This window comes from Cupressus sempervirens, chromosome 8 (genome assembly GCF_028749045.1).
Source record: "Cupressus sempervirens isolate cs-2001-9-10 chromosome 8, ASM2874904v1, whole genome shotgun sequence".
Lineage (NCBI taxonomy): Eukaryota > Viridiplantae > Streptophyta > Pinopsida > Cupressales > Cupressaceae > Cupressus > Cupressus sempervirens.
In genome coordinates, this window is record NC_143125.1 from 592,472,054 (window position 1) to 592,494,271 (window position 22,218).

The 22,218-nt window shown below is 36.2% G+C and overlaps 1 protein-coding gene across 4 annotated transcripts in view; it reads left to right on the top strand.

The window, feature by feature from the left end:
- LOC149543826 (uncharacterized) overlaps positions 1-22,218 on the top strand; it is a 47,081-nt gene that overhangs the window by 11,672 nt on the left and 13,191 nt on the right. Inside the window, exons 2-14 of one of the 4 annotated variants that reach the window (XR_016355687.1) lie at positions 2,772-3,050; positions 3,167-3,791; positions 3,884-4,083; positions 4,241-4,312; positions 4,393-4,577; positions 4,672-5,154; positions 5,246-5,311; positions 5,396-5,461; positions 5,559-5,976; positions 6,064-6,147; positions 6,242-6,314; positions 6,504-6,606; positions 8,573-8,594. Coding sequence is in view for 1 of the 4 variants with exons in the window: in XM_089798511.1 (XP_089654637.1) it covers positions 2,773-3,050; positions 3,167-3,791; positions 3,884-4,083; positions 4,241-4,312; positions 4,393-4,577; positions 4,672-5,154; positions 5,246-5,311; positions 5,396-5,461; positions 5,559-5,914 (2,331 nt within the window). In the remaining 3 variants the exon portion in view is untranslated. Of the gene's footprint in view, positions 1-2,771; positions 3,051-3,166; positions 3,792-3,883; positions 4,084-4,240; positions 4,313-4,392; positions 4,578-4,671; positions 5,155-5,245; positions 5,312-5,395; positions 5,462-5,558; positions 6,024-6,063; positions 6,148-6,241; positions 6,315-6,503; positions 6,638-8,572; positions 8,595-22,218 lie in introns of those variants that run through there. The other 3 variants (XR_016355686.1, XR_016355685.1, XM_089798511.1) reach the window with 3 other exon arrangements.

Sequence of the window (22,218 nt, forward strand, 5' to 3'; positions counted from 1 at the left end):
ATTTACCAATAAAGGAGGATTCATTTGAAGCATTGACGGGAAGGACACTCCTGGCAGTATTGTAGTTTCCTTAAACCTATACCTTGGTTGACCATTATGTTAAGAAACTTTGATAATAAGGAGGATAAGGGTGGTAATGGAAGACGGGAAAAGCTATGGGGTTCCTCACAAGGTACATCTCTTCATATGGATGGCAAAGGGCTACATGATGGCCAAGAGAGATGAAATCCTCTCTTGGGCCTGGGTTAGAGGATTGTTAAGGCACTCTAATATGCACCTTATCCTAGCTCTCCTATTGTTGGACTCCATCAATAAATTAAATATGTTTTATCACTTAATTAATGTCCCTAATCCTAGTTGGAAAGATCTACGCTTTTAATATCTCTAATAAGGAAGATCTATATTAAGGATCGTGTTTCAATGGATTCCTAACATGTTCCAGGTGTAATCACCTAAAAATGGTCATCCAGACTATTAGCCCCTGTCTTAGCATTTTGGCTAAATTAATTAATCATCTACCTAGACCAAATTGCTAGAAATCAATTAATTTGATTATAACCTATAGTTTTCACTATACTATCCTAAGTTCATTATTTGATTAAAAGAACATGTCCCCTTTTAATTAAATAAAAGCCCCTTTTCTTCCAACCCACTCTATGTGCACACATAAAATAGTATTTCTATTTTGCAAATTAAAGGAAAAGACTCTTTTTGTCTCACATGCAAAGTCAACTCTTTGTTTATTGGTTGACTTGTGTGTGCACATGGATCAATCTCATTTTCAAATTCCACCCTTGATCTTCCACCATCTTGATCTTGATCTCCACCATCCATACGACTTTAAAAGAAAGAGCTTCCCCCTCTCAAAGGATCCACACTCTTGAGTACTATTATGCTGCAGGTTTACCATTCGAATCCTTGAGAGCTTTTGTGGAGAACTTCCATTTTCTTGTCTACATTCTCTCATACCATGGCATTTTAGTGTAGTTGCATGCTTAGTTTCCTTTACTATAATCTAGCATACATAGCTTAATAGTTGGATTTGTAACACTCTCATTCTTGTTAACATAGCTTCATTTTGCATATCCATACTAGTTTAATCCATACTTGCATTGCACATTTGAGGAACTCATGGTAGACACTTGCATTTTTGCTCTTGTCTCAAAGAACCTCCCGTTGCTTGGTTTACTAGCAAGAAAAGTATCTCTAAGGTTCCACTGAGAGCCTTCATATGCTTGAAACATACTTTCTTGCACTCCGTGGATAGGGAGCTCTAAGCCGACATCCAAACATTCCTAACTCATGGAATCACTTGGATAGAAGGGTTTAGAGTGTGACACCTTTTGAGTGTACACCAATATCTTAACTAGGTACTTGATTCTATTATACTTCTTGTTGTACTTGGAATTTGTGATTGAGGGCAAAAACTAGGGTATTTACAAAAGGGGACATTACATGGGTTTGTATGACATATTTTGAGCAAACGTTGATTAGGGTGGTCCTCTAAGGTATAGTGACACTTTATTGACTCATATACAAAATGGGAGAGGTAATACCTTCCTACTAAAATGTTAAAATAATGTAATATTTCTGAAATGACACTTTTAGCAATTCACACTAATGCTAACTAGTTTAAGTACATTTGAATCAATATTTTAATTTTAATTTTGTATAAGTTGCGAATGTTTTGAAATAGGTTTCACATACAACACAATAGATGAAATTTGAAGAAGAAAAACAACAAATCAAATATAACAATGTAATTATGTATGTTGTTACAAGTTTGAAAGTTACGTATGTGACTAGATTTATAAAATCTGAAGTAGAAAGTGGCATCTAAGCATAATATGTTCTATGAATGTTACCCTTCTTGTGTTCATTGTGTACTTTGCACAAATAAGACTAACATATGTGTTTCTAAAGCAAGTGGTTCTTAAACATAACTGCTTTTACTAATACTATTTATTTTATATCTTGTGAACTTTGTAAAACAACTATGTAGCTGCCGTCACTTTGTTCTTTCAACTTTGTAAAATAACTATATAGCTGCTGTCACTTCGTTCCTTCTTCAAAACTGAACTTTGGTGGCATGGATATACAAATGGTATGATTCACACTATAAGCAACCAAATTTGTAGGATGGTGTTGAAGACCCCTATATAATAGAAGGGTACTTTTTAATAATTTTGTAGCATAGGAAAACCTTCTTAATGTTCCATCGACTACTTTCAATATGTCCTTCAATATTTTTAAAAGAATAAGAAAAATATTAGTTTTGCTGATGTACAAATTTATCCAGACCATTTATGTGGTTACACATCCACTATATGTGAAGTATCATTTTTCTTATATTCTGTGCACAAAATGAACATCTACATGGTCATTAGTGAATGCATTGAGTGAAGTGAAATAGTTGGATTGGGGTTTTAGTCGTCAAATGCCCTACCTCTTAGTAGCAAAGCTTCTAGTAGATGGCATTGTTGCATTTTACTTCGGCGCCTAATCTATCATAGAAGATATTATTTAGTGAGGCTCACTAGCACATTGCGTCTCAGTTTATTCTGATATGCTAGGAAAACATCTTTGCTTGTAACACTGTTCAGTCCAATGTAAATTATTCTTAATTGAAAGGCTTTTCTAAATGATTCTACTACAAAACTCCCAACATGTTTACCTAGAAATGTTGCAATATAAACAAGCACTATACTAGTGTAAGGCAAATTGGTAATACAATTCTATAAGGGTCTACTAACCATTCTAATGTTATGCAGGATGGGGAGAATGAAAAAATGGGAATTCTTAATTGAACTAGAGGTGCAAGACATTGTGAACCAAAGAACTTCTTTCTCTAGCGAAGACCTTGAATGGACGCCCATTGGAGAAGGAAATGGTGTAATTGATTTATGTGCTGCAATCCCTCTTGAAAGGCTCACTGATTTTGTGAAAGGTGAAGGTTCAATGAATGGCATGAAAACAGCATTTGTACGCAAGTCACATAAAGAGAATAATCTTGCAGAATATACCAACCACACTACCAAGATGTATTCAAGGTTTGCAATTTTATTGTTTGTACCCTTCATTCTCATGTAACATGTAATTTGCCATATTTTGTAGTAATTTATCATTCACCTAATACAAGTTTTTGCAATCATGCATATATAAACAGCTATTGGTGTGCTTTTGGCCCTGAGGATAATAGAAATAAACCTCCAAATCCACAGAGGATACGTAAGTTTCAAAAGAAAAGGGGTTGTCAGACCCACTTTCAGGTTAGGGTTATGTATGGTAGACCGCATGTTGCACTTATTACATACAATGAGTGGAGCCATTGTGATGCTAATGGTGAGTTTTGTCATGGAAAAGATGATTCTTTTGGAAATCCAACAAGAGCTCTTGCATTGAGCTTGTCAGATGAGTGCAAATCATACCTTGAATCCTTATTGTTGATGGGAGTGGAGGTTGACACAATATGTGAGAGACATCACTTAGATCATGGTTTTCTTGAATTGATGAATAAGACAGGTGCATGCATGTTTAGAAAAGTTGTACTGAAAGCATGGAAAAAAGTACACTCCATTCAATCCCAAAAAGATAAAGATGACATAGTAAGTGTTAGCTTGTGGCATGTAGAGGAGAAAGATAATTTTTTTTATTTGCAGTGGGCAAACATTGTGGATGATGTTCCAATTATTGTTGGCATACAAACACCATGGATGCAAGAAACAATGGTGAAATATTCACACAACTCAACAATTGCATTGGATTCCACGTTTTTTACAAACAAATATGGTGTAAGTAGAACAATGATAATTGTATCGTGCTTTTCAATTTACTCATTATTTTCTTCTCAAGATAATAATTAATTTCTGGTTTATCCATACAGTTCCAATTATATACTTTGCTTGTTTTTGATGAGCAAGAGGCTGGCATACCAGTTGCATGGGCCATATCCTCAAGAAATAAAGTTGAGGATATCAATGAATGGCTTGTAGAAGTTCATAGACGAGGAAAACATCTTAAAGAAGATTGGCATGTCAATGCATTCATAGTAGATGATGCTGCTGCTGATATCCAATCAATCAGGTTTTGTTGGTTTTTTAAATTTTAAATTAATTCAGGTTATTATAACTGCTTAATATTTTCATTAGACCATAGCTTTCTGCTCTACACCCTCAAAAGTTTTCAATTCGGCATTACATCTTGTTTGAAGATTTCTTATAAGCTCTCACAACGTTTGTAGGTTGCCTTTTGATTGTCGACCACAATTTTGCTTTTGGCACATACGCAAGACATGGTTGAAAAATGTATATAGGTTAGTGAATTAATAATAAGTTACAGGTACCACATCTCAAATTTCAACTTCATTGCTTGACATTGTGGTCTATGATTTAGGTATGCTAGAGACAAAGATGTGGAAACAAAAATGTTTTATAGATTGGGTGCTATTTTCTCTGCAATGAGAAAGAATGAAGGCATCATTATTCACTTAATTAACGAATTCACAAAGGAATTCCCACAGGAGAGGGATTTTAAAAGTCACTTTAAAAACATTTGGTGTCATGGTGATGGTCATATTGGTAAGATTGCTAAATGCTTACTTTTGGTTTCTGTCCTTTTATCATTTTAGTTTATTTATGTTTTTCTAAAATGTAACAATGTTCGTTTGTGAAGCTTCATGGAAAAAAGACTTTCGAAACTTCTCCGATTCAAGTCAAGAAATTAATTCATCCGTAGAGTCATATCACTTTTACATTAAGAGTTGTTATTTAAGTGGTTTTGCTAGAAAATGTACAAGGAGGATGGATTGGCTTGTTTGCATGCTTCTTCATAAGGTAGAGCCATACTATAAAAACAAAAGGTTTCTGCACTTGTCAGAATTTCGAACAAATTTCAAAAAAGAAAGATATCACATTACATCACTGGAGAGGTCAAAAGCAATATTAGATATAGATTGCTATTCATATGATCACTCTAGCACACATAAGGTAAGAAGCCAGTCTGTTGCAACAAAAGAGTATCTAGTTAGAAAATTTGGACCCGACTTCTTTGTATGTGATTGTCAATGGACAAAGAGGGGAAACATTTGCAAGCATGTGTTGAAGGTTTTGGATTCTACCAAGAGAAACAAAACAGATGAGAAAGATAATGTTGATAGTAAGTGCCAAGATTTTATTTTCATAGTGATATGTACAGTGGTTATTATGATTTTCTTATAACTAACTAAGCGACTCTTCTTCTATTATAGATGTTGTTGCTCCATTAGTTGATGCTAATCTGCAGGGGCATTTCAATCTCGAAAACCATACCACGGGTAATGTCATTATGTTATTTTGATATTGAAAAATTGATTGATTGTTACAGATATTAAACTATCTAATTCTTGTGTCAATGATAGAGGTCTCTATTTCATTGGAAACTGAAGATACGGAAAGGCGTTTTGCTGTTGAAGACCATATTACTGGTAAATTTTGATAGAAGCTTTTCACAATGACATATTCAGTTTTTTAAATTATTTTTATGTTTGACTTATTACTATTTTTTTAATGTTTCAATCATAGATGCCACAAAAACAGCTGATGCTTGCAATGAAGACCTGAAAAAATCAGAGAATTTTTTGAAATCACTACTCCAAAATTTACCAACTACACCAGATCAGATATTTGCTTTTAATGCACGTGTTGAAAGATTTAGAAAAGATCTCCATGAATCTGGTATTTTCTCCTTCAAATTCAAATCGGACCCAGATTTAGAGGAAACATCTTTGAGATGGAGATCTCCATGGCACAGTCCAATCAAAATGCATAAGTGTAGTTCTAGCCATCCTAGAAGCAATCCCATTGTGCAAGACTTGAATAACATAATTGAAGAATGTGAAGAGTATTCTCTGCTACAGGTTGCAATAAGTAAAAGCTAAACATAGTCTTAAACCATTCAGGCATGGGGACATAGGTAAACTATGTATTGCAGAATGACAATGTGAGTACTTAATCAAAAGTAGTTGGCCACTTTATAAATCTCTTAAACTTGCTCTGAATTGGTATTTTAAGGCATATGTTGTTGCAGCTTTGGATGCTGAAGAAAGCACCCAGTGATGTTTTTGTTCGCACTTGCCTTTTGATATGAACCATGCGATGCAGTTCATGGATGGTAAAATATTTGGCTGTCAATTATCTTCAGACTGATATAATCCAAAGCTTCTGTTGTTATTTTATAACTCTTTCATTGCTTGATTAACAAACAGTGGATGCGATTTGTGGAGTCTGACCATAATGTTTGGTGCTTTCTCACACAGACATTTCAACAGAGCATTTTAGGTATTTGAGATTGTTCACCTTTTATAACCAAACTAAATATTTTGCAAACACTTGTTCTAAACTGATGTGCTATTCATATTTGTTGTAGCAGAGCATTTTAAGTATTTGAGATTGTTCACCTTTTATAACCAAACTAAATATTTTGCAAACACTTGTTCTAAACTGATGTGCTATTCATATTTGTTGTAGCTGTAGATGATCAACTGTCAACAAAGCACTTGGCATTGTTGACTACCCCTTGATATTGATCCTAACCAGACAATGACAATGGATGCAATGCAAAATGGAGATGGTAAAGATTGAATAAATTGCCATCACTAAAGTTACTTTTTGGCATAAGTTTTGCAGCTCTCAAATGGCATGCTAAGAGTATCCATTGTCTTTGCTGCTATGATTGCTTTGGTTTTCAATAAAACATCACGTTTGTCAATTGTTGGAGAATATACCTGCACTGTCATTTCTGGTTAAGGAGCTAAGAGTTGAAAGAAGTTTGGATGACAAATGCAGCCATTTTGTTCGTGATTGTCCACATTCATTCCTGTGTTTGTCATTTGATTCTAGTTCAGTCTTTATGATTTAGAATTATTAATTGGTTGGTGTTTCTCGTTAGCCCATCTTTCATATTAGCGTGGATTTTTCATTATTTCTCTCCACAAACTGTAGGTTCATTCTTAGGCAATTCTGATGCTGCCCTTTTTTTCCCAAATAAGTTATTACACTTGCATGCAATATATTAAACAAAGCAATGAATAATTGGTTAACCTTCACCAATTAATTTTGAAGTCGCGATGGGGATTCCATTCAATAGTTCATCAACAATAGACTAAATGCTAACTTACCAGATCCTTCAACTTAGCCCTGGATCCTGATTCTGGTGTGAGTCTTAGTCTGTTTCTTTCTGGATTCCAGCAGGATTCCAGATAGGCATCCGGAGGAATCCATGGGCATCCCCATCATGCCATTTATTATCTTTTTTGAACTCTTAGAAGCATCTAATTTCAATCATAAAGCATGCATATGGTCATTTGATGATCATTCACTAATCTCTCGAGCATTTTTCACCATTTTTTTGCTTTGTTCTACAGCTGTAGCATTTTTCTAATATACCCAAATCAATGATGAATGTAACTATTATATGTTTGAATCAGTGTTACGGGACTCGGACTCGCCTCTGACTCGAAAAGTCAAAATCTGTCTCGGCCTCGGACTCGGCCAGGACTCGGCAAGGACTCGGAAAATCATACAAGTATAATAACGAACTTTTGTAAGGAAAAAATTGAATAACATAATATAAAGTTGAAGATTTAAGATTTAAATTCAATCCTTAATAGATTCTTGACATGCCACATCATTTTCAGAATTCATATACACTGTAAAAAACATCTTCCGGAAATCTCTATCTTTAAAAAAAATAAATTTAAATTTAAAAAAAAAAAATTAAAAAAAAAAAAAAATCAGAGTCCTGGGCTCTGGACTCGCCCAGGACTCGGCAGAGTCCTTGGACTCGGCGAGTCCACGTGGACTCTGCCAGGACTCGGCCGAGTCCGAGTCCAGAGGCAGATTGCCTCGGAAACATGGACTCTGCCTCGGACTCGCAGAGTCCTGGCATGACTTGGCGAGTCCCGTAACACTGGTTTGAATTCGTGAACCAACGATGAATGAACATTGAACATGTTATATGTATGAATTTATGAGAATATATATACCCGCGGTACTGGAATCTGCTCAATTTTTTTTGCTGAATCCAAGAATCCAATTCCAAATCCTAATCCATATTGGTATTAAGAGTGGCAACTTAAATTAATGAGAAACATGAAAGACTAGAATAAACTAAGTGAATAACTAAATATGAAAATTGTAGGAAATTGAGAGTAGGCAATCACACAATTGAAGACAGGTTTAATCCTGGAGAATTGCATGCGTGGGAGAAAACACCAGCAAAGTGTGAGTCAAAATACTCGTGTAAATCCACAAACTTATAAGCAATTGCAATCTTAGGTCAGTTAGACACACAACTAGCCTGAATCACTATTAATTGGGTTCCCATGATTAGTATTTACTTATTAACTCCTTAACACTTCACTATCTTGAAAATTCCCTTGACTCCCTTTTTGGAACTGCGTATTCTCTTGAATCTACTTGTATTTCCTATCATGTGCGACATGCCTGATTCCAGCATATGATAGTTTCTTTATGCTTTACAATCAAGAGCAAAACTGTAAGGAAGCTGAACATTTGGGGAGGTTGGAATGTCTCAGGTTGCTCTCTGTTGCATAAAGAAGCTGCTGTTTGACATCAGAGGCTGATTTTGGAACTGCCCCAGTGAATGCAAAGTTGCCATTGTCAAGTCACTGCATTGCCTCACTACGGAAGTGCTCTCACAGGTTAGGATGCCACTGCCTGTTAAAATGGGTGGTTTAATTCAGAAGGAAGAAATATCACTTTTTCTTAGTTTCCTTGTTTGCCAAAGCTTCCTTAGAAACATTTCATTCATCCAACATCCAAGTGTTTGACTTAGTTTCAAAATCTCTTCTTCCTTAAATGAAGTGTTCTCATGAATTACATTTTATTGCAATGAAGTAAAACCAATATCTTGTTAGAACAGACCTCGCTGATATACTAGTGTTTGATCTTCACATGCAATGAAGATTTGGAACAAGAGGGATGCTCCTCTTGATAAATGACATGGCCACCATTTAACTTTACACCACTCCACCTAGGATTTGTAAAATCTTTATTTTCAAATTGTCTGAATAATTTGTTAATGTCAAAGAGGTTGAAGTTGAAGGCACTTAATCATTATTTTTTCTATTCACCTCAGAGGGAATGATTAGGGTATTTCCGTTTAAGATCCCATCTCCATGAATTGCACTTTCTTTCCTCTGGTAGGCATGAAGCCATGGTAACCTTTGATCAAGGGTCTTCGGTTTTCCCTTTGATAATAAATAATGTTTCTATCATACATGTAGGGGTTGCCAGACACATCTTTCTACACCTTCAAAGGCACAATGTCCACAACCAGTTCATCAACAAGCTTGGTGTTGAATAGCAAGCTTCAATATCCATTGCCAACTCACATGCATATCAGTACCATCATTGATCCAACCCAAAATTGAAGGCTTGTTATGTTGATAAGTTTCTAGAGCAAGTTTCCCAATTTAATGTTGAGGTACAAGGTTACCTTGTGAAGAAGATTCTAAAAGTGCATCAGCTTTAACATTCTTGACTTGAAACTAAATGCTAAAAGATTATAAATGCCTTTTACTAAATTTTTTGGAATAGACATTTGAACTTCAAGCAATCTTTAATGTCTTATTCTCTTTGTTTACTATAGATATGGAGATCTTTTATACTGTTAACACCTTTTGGATAAGGATACTTCTAGAAATGCAGCTTTTAACAAGACAAATCTGTATGACTGTCATGAGTCATAACAAATGGTCACAATGTTTTGCAGATTTCATTTTTGTGCTAGTAGCATTTCCCATTTATACCCTTAATCAAAGGTTACCATAGCTTCATGCTGTTAGCCCACCAAAGGCAAGAAAGAGCGATTCAATGAGATAGGGTCTTAAACGGAAATACCCAACTCATTCCCTCTGAGGTAAATAGAGAATGGGCAGATGTTATCAATGTTCATTAGTTTAAATGAGAATCAAAGCCTCTGGAGGTAGTTGTGAAGGTTGAGAATCAAAGATGTACCTTTTTAATACCTACTCATCTTGCACATTTTTCTCCATTTGAATTGCGCTCTTTTATACGGTTCACCAATTTACTGTTAGATGTTGTGGTTGTCTCTCTGTTAAAAAAATTGCAACTTCCATACATTTTTTCTGTGATAAAATACCGTGTTGCTGGATATGGGGATCAGATGCTGGGCTGGGTGCAGATTCAGTTGGGGTTCAGGTCTGGTGTGGGTCAGGCCTGGGTTTGGCAGCGTGAAAAATTTGTCTCTGCAGTTTTAATGCCACTGGTTGGGGCTTCATTTGAAATTATACATGCCTCCGAAACTCATGCAGCATTGTCCTGACTCCTCTGACTGTGGGTAATCCACAGCATATGTAGTTGTAGTTGTAGCATATATAGTTATATTAAATATATTAAATATAACGTAAATATAGTTTTATTCATTCCTTGGGTAGTGCACGGGCGCACACACATATCATTAATATATAGTTCTATTAAATATATTAATAATTTTATATGTAATTTATATAATATATATTAATACTTTTATATGTAATTTATATATAATATATATATTAATAATTATATATATAATATTTGAATATGTTAATGTTTTGCCCAGAAATAAAGATAAACAACAATAAACAAATGAAGAACAATAAAACACATAAAGACAGCAATTTATCCTAGGAAAACCCTCTAACTTGAGGGGAAAAACTCAACTACACCAATAACTAAGACGTTGAATCAGGAATGGGAATGGGTACGTGGGTATGAAATGTTGGTACTACAGAAATTTTTGTAGGGGTTTGGGTGCGTTCATATACACACACACACACACACACACACACACGTATGCATGTATGTATGTGTATGTGTCTGTGTATACATATGTATGTATCCATATATGCAGCTTAAAAATACAATTAAGTTTAGATTGTCAAAATACCTAAACAAAACCATTAGAAATTCCAAATTTTGAAAAATATCATTCTAATTTAAATTCAGGTTTTTGTATCAAGAAGATCAAGCCAGAATATCATGGTAGATAAGTTCACAATTTGTTAATCAGCAATCTAAGTCTTAAAAATATCTAAAAGATCAAACTAGAACCCTAAACATTTCAGCATTTAAAAACACAAATCCCAGATGTGTACACACAAGAGATTTGTTTCAAAATCAGATTCTGGTACACACAAGAGATTTGTTTCAAAATCAGATTCTGGTACGTCTTGTACCTGGAAATGCCCAAAAACATCTCACGATTCAGCAACTGAGACCAATATTATCTTTTTAAAAAAATAATAGAGGTCCGAGTACAATGCTTCTAATTGAATACCACCACTCATCAAACACAGTAATCATATATATCTTGAATTGAGAGATTCTCCATATCATAACTGAAAGTCTCTTCATTTTCCAAATGCAAGTCTCTTCATATTTCCAAATGCATGTCTCTTCACATGTTGCATGTCTTCTCATATATCCATACACATGTATATGAAAGAGCACCATGCAAGTAATTAGGATATCTCCCGTAGCTACATACTTCAACACTCCCTTTTAGCAAAGAAGATATCATTTGCAGATTTCATGACATCTTGACAAACACAATACTGTTGCCTCACTTTTCACCATGTACCAATTTTGCAAAGTGGAGATTAGCTTATATTGTATATAGTTTAGTCGAGTCGGTTGCCCCTTTTCTTCCTCAAGTGATAAGTATCTCCATTAGGTTTTCATCTTTTCCCTTCTCTCGCATTGTATGACCGGGTGGGTTTTGTTTATCATCATGAGTCTTTGGGTTAGTTTAGGACCTTGCTCGATGGAGATTCTTAAATTATGTTACTTCAGATGAACTTACTCGCAGCTCATTTTGTTCCGGACATATAGAAAGTTGAACTGGCGGAAAATCAAGTTTCGTCTTCTCTTTGGCAGGTTTTCGCACTTCGAAGGTGAAACTCTGTCGAGACTCACAAATGTGATTTCCAAGCTTAAATGAAGAGAAGCGAATTATGTTATGGACAGATCATTCAAGTGTTGCCATGTTCTCGGTACGAGAATCTTTCAAAACTCACTAAGATGATTAAAAAGGGCATCAGCGGAAAACTCAGAAACAGCTTCTCCTCGGCGGGTTTTGAACCAAGAAGTCAGTTTTTTGAAAAGGTGTTTGTAAAAGAATAAAGTGAGCCAGTGGGTCCCACCTTTCACTTGCGAAGTTAGCTTTATATTTTCCGAAGGCTTAAAGTAAAGTGGTTAGGACAGAGAAGGTAAAACGAGGGAAAAGGCGGAAAAGTGGAAATCATCTTCTCCTCTGCGGGGTTTCTACCCTTGAAGGTAGTTTTTCGCATCCAACGAAAGATCACTCTTGCAAGCATGGTTATTTGACGAATCGGTTACAAGAGGCTAAAAAAGGTAAGGGAAGCATGTTGATCACTTTGAGGAAGGTATTCTATTCAAATTCTAGCTGAGCGGAATTTTACTCACGGAGTACTCCGTTCTTAATTCTCCACAGCTTGGTGGAAAACGAGAAAGTAAGCTGTAATAAAGGAAAATTACCGTTGGGCCAACGGAAACAGTGAAAAGACAAGAAAGAATCTGTTGTAACCTCCACATTTACTAATCTAACGGATTTATCATTTAATTCATTTGTGTGGCGCGGATTTTAAAGATTAACGGGTGGATTGGAGTTTCTATATAGAGATGAACATAATGGATTTTCAAACTACTGCTTACTCATTTGAATTGTTATGCTGTTAAGTTGATTATTGATTCTAAAATCCCCACAGTTACAAAGTTCTACTCTCCATCTTATTTTGAGTTTTAAGATTTCTAATTTATCTCTACCTCAGTCGAGATGGCAACAAGATTTGTTGGATTTGATGGATTGGGCGGAATCAAGTCTACATGTTAGAATATCATAGACACTTCACTCCGTTTCTTTGACATGCAAGATTTCCAAAGAAGGTTGAGAACAAAACCAATCCATCCCATAACAGAGAAACTCCGAAGAAGTGGGCTAGTAGAAGCAACAGGATTTCCTGTAGCAGTACAAGCCCCAAAGCTAATTATTGAATGTATCAATCACTATAACCTAGATACGAAACAAATTTTACTACCTGATCAAACGGTGTTAATCTCAATTGATAGGCAAGTAGTAGTCAATTGTCTGCAAATTCCAAAAAGAGAGGAGTTCTTTGAATTAACAATTGGAGGAGCTATGTCCGAATTCTCTCTGAAGAAGATGGTGTGGCAAAAGGAGATCATGAGTTCTTGGTTCCAAAAGCCAAGAGGAGCTAAAAGTAAAGTTCCTAAAACCCTTTTTGGCACTGATCTTAAGCCCGAGATCGTCGACATTCTAGTTCTTTTGCATTGATTGAAAGGTGAGGTCAAAGCCCTTAACTTTGTAGAACAATACTTCTTTTTGGTGCAAATTATTTGCTTGGATACACAATATGTTGACTGTGCGTACGAGGTAAGTGAGCATCTATCTAGGGCTCTCAGTGCAGCCAAGTTCTACAATTCATTTTATATGTCTTCTTTCTTGATAAATATGTTGGCTTCCCTACAATAATGGTCGGGCCTTCCCAAAATAGAGAATTTTCCAGATGATGTAAAGAGTTATGAGTTTTACCCATGCTTGCAGTTACAAAATAGTTATGCAGAGTATATTAGAGTTAATGATGCATTTACAATGAGGCTTTGCAGGGAACTCCAAGGGTGTCCGGAGAGGAGATTCAACTCAGAAGCAATGGCGGCCATCAGTCAGTTGGGTAGTTATTTCATCCAATTCTCATCCTTTTCATATTTGCGTCTTGCAGCTTTTGATGGATTTCCCCTGAAGCTGCCCAGATATCCAGATGACATGATCGTGCTCATTGAGATTGTGAGACAAGCAATCCAGGTGAATGTGTTGAGCGCCAGTTTGAAGAAAAAGGGATACAAATTTCCCATAAAAGTTGGGGCATACAGTTGTGAGTCCCGATCATATGCCAAAAACATGCTCAAGGCATTCGAGAACAAGTTCAAATTAGAAGAATATAAAGTGGTGAGGCCTATGTTTGACCCAAATGGGTATGCCAGAGATGTTCTTCAAATTGGAAGCGTGATTAAGCATGTTACTACTGTGGAAGATTATTGGGCGGATTGTAAAAATGAGCTGGAAAGCCGAGATCGGGCTTTTGCAAGATTGACAATAGAACAAATAAAGACATATGGCATTAACTTAGAGGCAGAAGGGCTAGAGGATGATGGGCAAAATATGTATAGTAATACATATTTGACCAAATTGAGAAGTACTCCAATCAGTTTCGAGCCATATGTTGATGTGGAAGAAGACCTTGCTGTTATGATGGCTTGGATTGTCAAAGGAACTGGAAAATGGGTCGAGTGGACAGCGAAAAAGGGCCGGAGTAGGAGCAAGACTACTCAAGCTTCTCCAGTTGTTGCTACTCCCACTTTTTTTCAAAGTGCCACACCTAGTGTTACAACCACAGCTGCTGAAGGACCTGCTCAATTTGCAGGAGGAGGTGACCAACCCCTGGAGAAGAACATTTCAATAGCTCCAACTTGCCAAGGCGGTCCTCTACTAGTTATTGGAGCCCAAGCCAGAACCGAAGAAAAGAGAACCGAAGAGTCGAAAGATGGTGTTACTGCTCCAGTTTCACCTCCTCATGTTACTGCTCCAGTTTCACCTCCTCATTTGGCTGCTACTCCATCTCCTCATCATAGCCCTGGTCCATCTGCAAGCACTCCCCTTTTGAAGCCAACTGGTTCCCCCATTCAAATAGTAGAGATCGGGGATGAACAGAGTAGTAACAGTGAATCCACTGAATCTGATGAAGCCGCAAGGAAAACTCAAGAGCAAGAGAAAGCGCCAAGTTCTTCTAGGCTTCTATTTCAAGATCCTAAGAATCCTTTTTCTGCAACTTTAGTGCCAGTGACTCCAGTGAGGAAGAAGATGTTCAGTATAGAGTCACTTGGGGCTGCTTCTAAAGTGATCAACACAGAGTCTTGGCTAGAAGATACCTTAGAAAGGAAGAGAAAGAGGAAAGAGGAGAGTATCCTTGTAAAGGATACTGTGTCTCAAGCAGTTCGCTTTGGATCTACAGTAGTGAAAGCTAAGAAGCAGAAGACTTTATCAATACTTGGGCAAGATCCAAAAACAAGACACTTAATAATGGAGGTAGCAAAGCCAAACAAAGTAGGGAGAATTGAGGACATGACACTCGATGATTTCACTCTGCATTCGATTGAGCTTGGAGAGGCTAGGCATGATACAAAGGTGGGCCTATGGAGATCAAGTAACAAGGTGATAGAAGAACAATTGAAGAACCTCAAATTGTCAAAAATCAGAATGAAGGCCGAGATTGAAGAATTGAAAAAATTTATCAGGCAATTGGTTGTTCCATTGGCAACCATTATTGGTGTGCTTGCTACTGAGAACCCTATAGCAGAAGAAGTGCAAGCCTTCATCTCATAGCTTCAAAAGGATAGACATTTTGGCCAGATTGGAAGAGAATGGATTGAGAAACTCAATGCACATGGAACTGCTCTGATTGATCAAATTGGAAATGTTATCCTTCGATTGGAAATTGAGAAGGATAATATAATATCTAATCACAACACTTTGGCCACAGAGAAGGCAAGGTGCGATGAATGTATTTCTCTCCTGAATATGGGCATCCAAATGAAGACAAAAGAGGCAGTTGAAGCGAATATTTTGAAGAAAGGGACTGAGCCTCTTTTCAAATGGCTTCAAAACATGCAATTTAAGCGGGAGATGATTCAAGAGGTTGAAGAAGGACTCAAGAAACAAGGGAAAAGGTGAAGAAGATCTAAGACAGAGCATTTGAACTCATGCGAGGATTACACACTGACCCACAAACTAGTGGGCAAGGGAAAGCTCTCATGGAAGTAGAAGTAATGAAGAACAATTTCTCCACATACTTGAGCAATCTATCTGGAATGACTTCAAGTAGTCAAGACAGAGTGGTAGAGTTGCAAACGCTTGGTGGATACGTGCATGTGGCTGTTGGAGAATTGACAAGTCAGCTAAATGCAGTGAAGGAGTTGGCTCAAGAGCATTCGAAATGGCTCTTAAGATTCACTAATGTACATGTGCCTAGTCACAAAGAAATGATCCCAATTATAGTAGTTGCTAAGGCATATAGAGCGAAAACTGAAAAGGGAAAGAAGTCTAAGTAATTCAGTTGACACTCCCTTTTTGTTCTCTGATGTAAATTTTGTAATACGAAAAACTGGCATCTTGCCATTTGCCATCCTCAGAAGATGAACCGATTTAAATTCCTATTGTAACGGTCATCTCTCAACTCTATATGTATGAAGTTGAATGATTAATGAAAGGTCGGCAAATTTTTGGTGTGAAATACTTTTTGTTGCAGAGTCAATTAAATGGTATTTTATGTCAATCATTTTCTGTTCCAGTAGGTATTGTGTTTGGTCCATGTTTCCTTTTGTTTTCCAGAGAACTAAGGAGGAACAAAGCTTCTTTCCCCTGTTTTCAAGATCATGAATGGATGTGATAAGTATTGTTATGATTCATTCGGCTAAAAGATTTTGTTAACGTTCTTGATTTATCAGTTATAGTTTAGATTCGAATTTCGGCTTATTCTAGCCTTATGCGAATAGATTTATAGGTTTATAAGATGTGTGGGTACGTGAATCTGTTTCAGTATTGAGAAGTTTTTCTTGCCTAAATTAAGTTCTAGTTAGGCTTAATTTGGTTTGCCTCTTCTGCTCTCAGGTTAAGAGCATATCCCGCATTAGTTTTAGGAACAAAACATAATTCCTTGAACATCATTCACATAGGGAGCTGTACCTACCAAATCAGAGAGAAGCCAGTAATCACAAAGCGGCTTTTCAACTGTTATATTCAAATATTATTCCTAATTTGAAGCATTGAGAGTCATATCATCACAAGGAACAAGAAGGACAAATTTGTTTACCAACAAATACCTACACCCATGTGTGTCAACAATAAAGCTTTATTACAGATTTTCTCAACATGATACAATCATCTCAGCATGATATTCACCATGATATTCACCATGGTACTTTGAGAGGTTGAAGAAATAGAAAACTAAGTCATGGAGTTTCACACATGACTTCCACCATGCCTACTCATAGAGGGTGGATCCACCATACCTACTCACAAAGGGTGGAACGAGGGCTTTCACCTCAGACATCTCCTAGAGAAGAATGCATCTCCACCATGCCTACCCAGAGAGGGTGGAACAAAGGATTTTATGTCAAAATTTTCTCGCAAAGAGGAACTCATTAGCAAGGGATTGCACCTTGAACTTCTCTTTCATAGAGAAGAACTTATTAGCAAGGGATTACACCTCAAACTTCTCCCTCTCAGAGAAGAACTCATTAACAAGGGATTGCACTGTGAACTTCTCACTTATAGAGAAGAACTCATGAACAAGGGATTACACCTCGAACTTCCCTCTCTTAGAGAACTCGTTATAGTGCATCACAAGAATAACTGAATGTTGAGACTCCCTCTTAGCAAGGGGTTGCATTGTCATAACTAAATTATCACAATAGATTATAGAAGACTTCAATGCCTGACCAAACAAGAGCCTTTTCCAGTCACTTTGTTGCATGAGCTTGCCGATCCTCTGCAAAGGACTTTACACTCTTCATTTGCCACACAAGCTCCCTCTGAATCTTAATAAGCCTAAAGAAGTTCTTCCTCTTCAACTCATCAAGCTTGCCCTTTATGTAATAAATATTTCGAGTCTTAGCTTCATCTCCAATGCATTAACCTTTTGATAGGTCGCTTTGAATTCTCACAATTTATCTCCCTTTGGATGCCATTTCTTCCTCTTGGAAGAAATTGGATGCAAAAAAAATCGTATAGGTTCTTCCACTTCAATGAAGTTATGTGCCATCAACTCAATCCCATGGTTGCAAACAATGTCCTCATGTTTGTTCATTTCCACAACCTGCATGACTGTCTTACAAGATCCATAAAGCTCTTGCTTTCTTGAATTCTTTATGTAATCTCTCATTATCCCGTAGCTTTTCGATCCATCTTGGAAAATTAGAGAGATTAGTAAAAGACTAAAACCTATGTGCCAAAGTGAAATATACGAACCAATGCTAGAAGCATACATGATTTTCCCTATGCATGAATTAACCACATAAAATCCATGATCAATATTCAAAGGTATGAAATACGTACTTGTTTATTGTTACTATACATCTCTTTTCTGTGATTGATCGAAGTAGACCTCAAACTTCCAAATGCGTACAAAAAATATTCTAGCTTCAAAGAAAGAGAGTGCAAATAGTCATCTAAGGTTTGTTCTCAGCCACTCAAACACTCGTGACACAAATTGGTGATATCTTTGTAACAAATGACTCCTTGCCTTCCATAGAATTTCTTTAATTACTATGAATGGTGATTGCTTCAATACCAACAACTATTCTTAACCTGATAGCAAAGCACCCACACAAGAGGACATTTTCAATCTTCAAAACCATATGAGAAAGGAACCATGCCCCAATCATCTATGAACATTTCTAGGCAAATGATATTTCACGACAATAAGAGTTAGTGCTTCATTGTTTGCACTCCCCCCCTGAAGTTTCTCACAACCCTTCAAATTACATATTCCTTAAATATTCCACGGTAAGAACTTGTTAATGATGTAGCTTCAATTGAATTGAATAGACCTAGAGATAATCCTTCTATGGTCATTTGTTAATCGTCAATTTGACAAACTCTCCTATATCTACTTATACATACATACATACATACATACATACATATATATTTTACATATAATTATGTTTATATATATTATATATGCAGATATGGTTATTTATATTATTGTTAATAAATTGTCTAATGATGATTAACTTATAATTTAACATATAGAGACACGTCTAATAAAGAGATATGTCTCCTCTTCTCATAGTTATATGACATTCAAATCTGCATTTGGAACACACAGATGTAAATGGTAGTGTTATTACATTTCCAGAAAATGATCCTACAAAATTCAACATGGTATCGGAGCGAGGCTGCAAATGAATAGAATAAAATAGACAAATGAAAGGAAGACTATAGAAAATGCTGATAATAATTAATGTTGAGCTTGACTATTTCTTGAGACCAAATCTATGTATTTTTGGAGTGAAATGGTTGTACTTATATTTTCTTTCATCTGTGTGAAGACAATCTCGGTAGTGTTAAATATTTATAATAAACATAAAAAATTCACAAGGTGATTCGATAAGTAAATGAATATGCAGCTTCTTGTGTTATGATAAAATTTCAGCAAAGGTAACAATGACGGATTAATGACCGAGAATATACATTGCTGCCAAGAGCTTTAATCATAGGGTATTACTATGTGATGACAAACTATATTGCAGAAGTTATTATCTGTGACTAATACCGTGAGAACGGGGTGCATATATCATATTGTAGGGGAGCTTCCCTTCTTAGGCGTTCTTTAGAGCTCCTTAGTTAAATACGGGCTAAGCAAGTGTAGGCATCATGAATAATGGCTGCCATCTGATGGTTCTATAATTGGGTCCATTATTTCCTTTTGGGAGAGCCAATGTAGGTTGTGTGAATGGAACACTGAGTTGCTAAGAGATTCTCCCACACAGACCATGACAGTTCAATTGTTGGGCATCGGATTGGTAGACATGACTAGAGATCAAGTATCATTATGGTACCTTTCAAATGCTATAGGAATCAACAACAAAAAAAATCTAAGGAAGAAATAGAGTCGTCTAGAGCAGCTGTTCGAGAGTAGCGTCTCCTATCACACAAATACTTAGAGGAGCATATATGAACCAATTAGCAATAGGGCGAAGAAAGCCACCAAATAAACAACCAACGATACCTCAGCAATTTGGAAGCAAGTAGCGTCAGTTGTCCAAGGGCCTAGAATTACTACTGACAACGACAACCTAGGATTGGTCAACACTCAAATGAGTAGTCTATACAAGCTATTGAAGGACTAAACAATCCATTGGCATGCTGAAGACTCATGCAGGAGTTTATTAGAAGCATTATTTTTCATTCATTTTACATCTTCTTGGAAGTTCGTGCTATAAGATCGTGTATCTATCCCCTCGTGGGCAATTAAAGGTAACAATATTGAATTTGATCAACTATCGGCAATACATTAGCAATTAATGTTTGGTGTCATCGTGTGTTTCCATGATGCTAGAAGCTCTGCGTCCACTCACCTCTCAAATAGATTAAGCAATACACCATTATCACACCCATTGTTCGAGCCATAAAGCATCCTCTCATTCAATCGTATGAACAACGATGAAGAGATGAGAGAGTAATATTACAGAAGACAAAGGTTCCAAAGATATTTTGAAAATCAATAGAAAGCTATTGAGTATAAGCGATGTTTGTTGGACGAGACATTGTAAGAAATTTTTGTCAATGGATCAAGTCTTTATTGGTCATGGCATAACAGTATCATGGAACATATCATGGATCAGAATATAATATGCATATCCATGTTAAAGGTGTGAAGTATGGATTACAATCACAATTACAAAGACATATGCAATAACGATGATAAGAAGTATAACGTAATTGATGCAAGTCAGCCGTAGAGCATACCTATGTCCGATCAACTAACGCATATAATCTTCACATCGACATTGAAGATTGATTATGGAAACATCAAATAATACACACATGGACATCGACCTATCGATATGCAATGGAGGGGAATGATGAGACTAATGCTAAATGTCGCTGATAACCATGATTAAGCTATTAAGAGACTATTTGCATTGGTCAAATGGATTATTAGCAGTCCCGATTAGTAGTAGTCTAAGTGGAATGTTATGCAAGTAAATAAGGAGACTGTGATTTCATAATTATAGAGGTTGTGAATTTCAAGAAACAATGAGAGGCAATCTATATTTAATGAATAGAGGATAAATTTGATTGAAAATATTGCAGCTAGTTTTGAAGATGTTGGATTTATGGATAACAATATTTTGTTAAATATGAAAACATTAATATGATGGGGTTGACTATAGTTTTCAAGAATTGGAGATAGAAGGATCTACCAGTGCATATTTGGTGGTCAAAGTAATATATTCGATGCTCTTATAATCTTCAGTACAGTTTTCAATGGTATAATAGAAGATCCTTGAAGACATTAAGGTGTTAGATGTGAGATACCCAACAACAAAGTTTGGTACATAGGCATATGTTGAAGTAAGAGAATCATATAAGGAATTTGAAGGTTTGTTACTTGGAGAAGTTGTAGGTCACAAAAGCACAATGAAAGTGATGGTAGTACCTCAAGGTCTTATTGCACAGAGAAGCTACGCTATGCGCCAGTGATGTAGTAAATCGAATCTATCAATTTTCCAAGCAATAATGATTATCTTTCAAAATATCGATTATCATATGAGATATAGATCATCTGATTAAGTTGCTCCTATCGCAAATAGACTAAGGTTCTGAGATCTATTAAGCATAAAGAAGGTTGATACAAAAATTGTTCAACAATATAAGAATGAGTAGGAATTTTACATTGTGGGGAGAATAATAGTCAATATTCCATTCCCACTTGAACCATCTTTAGAGGGGACATGTTCCATTCTCAAATAATCTAAGAAGACAATTTTTGAACCTTTATGTGTAGATAAGTATTCTTATTTTTTACATTTATCTACTCATTGTAGTCTCTCTCCTATTTGTAATTCTATACATACTATAAGAGTTATTTGACTTGATCTTTTCCTTTATGTTGGAGGATGTTCTTGCAGGCAAAGAAGGTTGGTACTTTACACATGCTACCAAATGTTGTGCAGACTCAATCTTGTTATAGTAGCTTCAAAGAAGTTGTGATCTAGAACTCATTAGTCATTTGATGATCAGGTTGGATAAAGTGAGGCTCTTGAAGTGAATATTCTTGATGATTGAGATTATGAGTATCCTTCTATATAAATAGGGAGTTTGACACTTGTACAAGGAGGTCAAAAGGTTGATATCAGATTCAAAGGGAGTCTGACATTCCAATCAGAAGCAACCTTGAACTAAAAGGTCAATAGATTGAGAGGGAGAAGTTCGAGGTGAAATTCTTTGTAAAATATTCTTCGTGAAAGAGAAGCTTGAGGCGAAAACTCTTGTTCCACCCTCTAGGAGCAGCTATGGTAGATCCACCTTCTGACCTGGTTCATGGCGGAT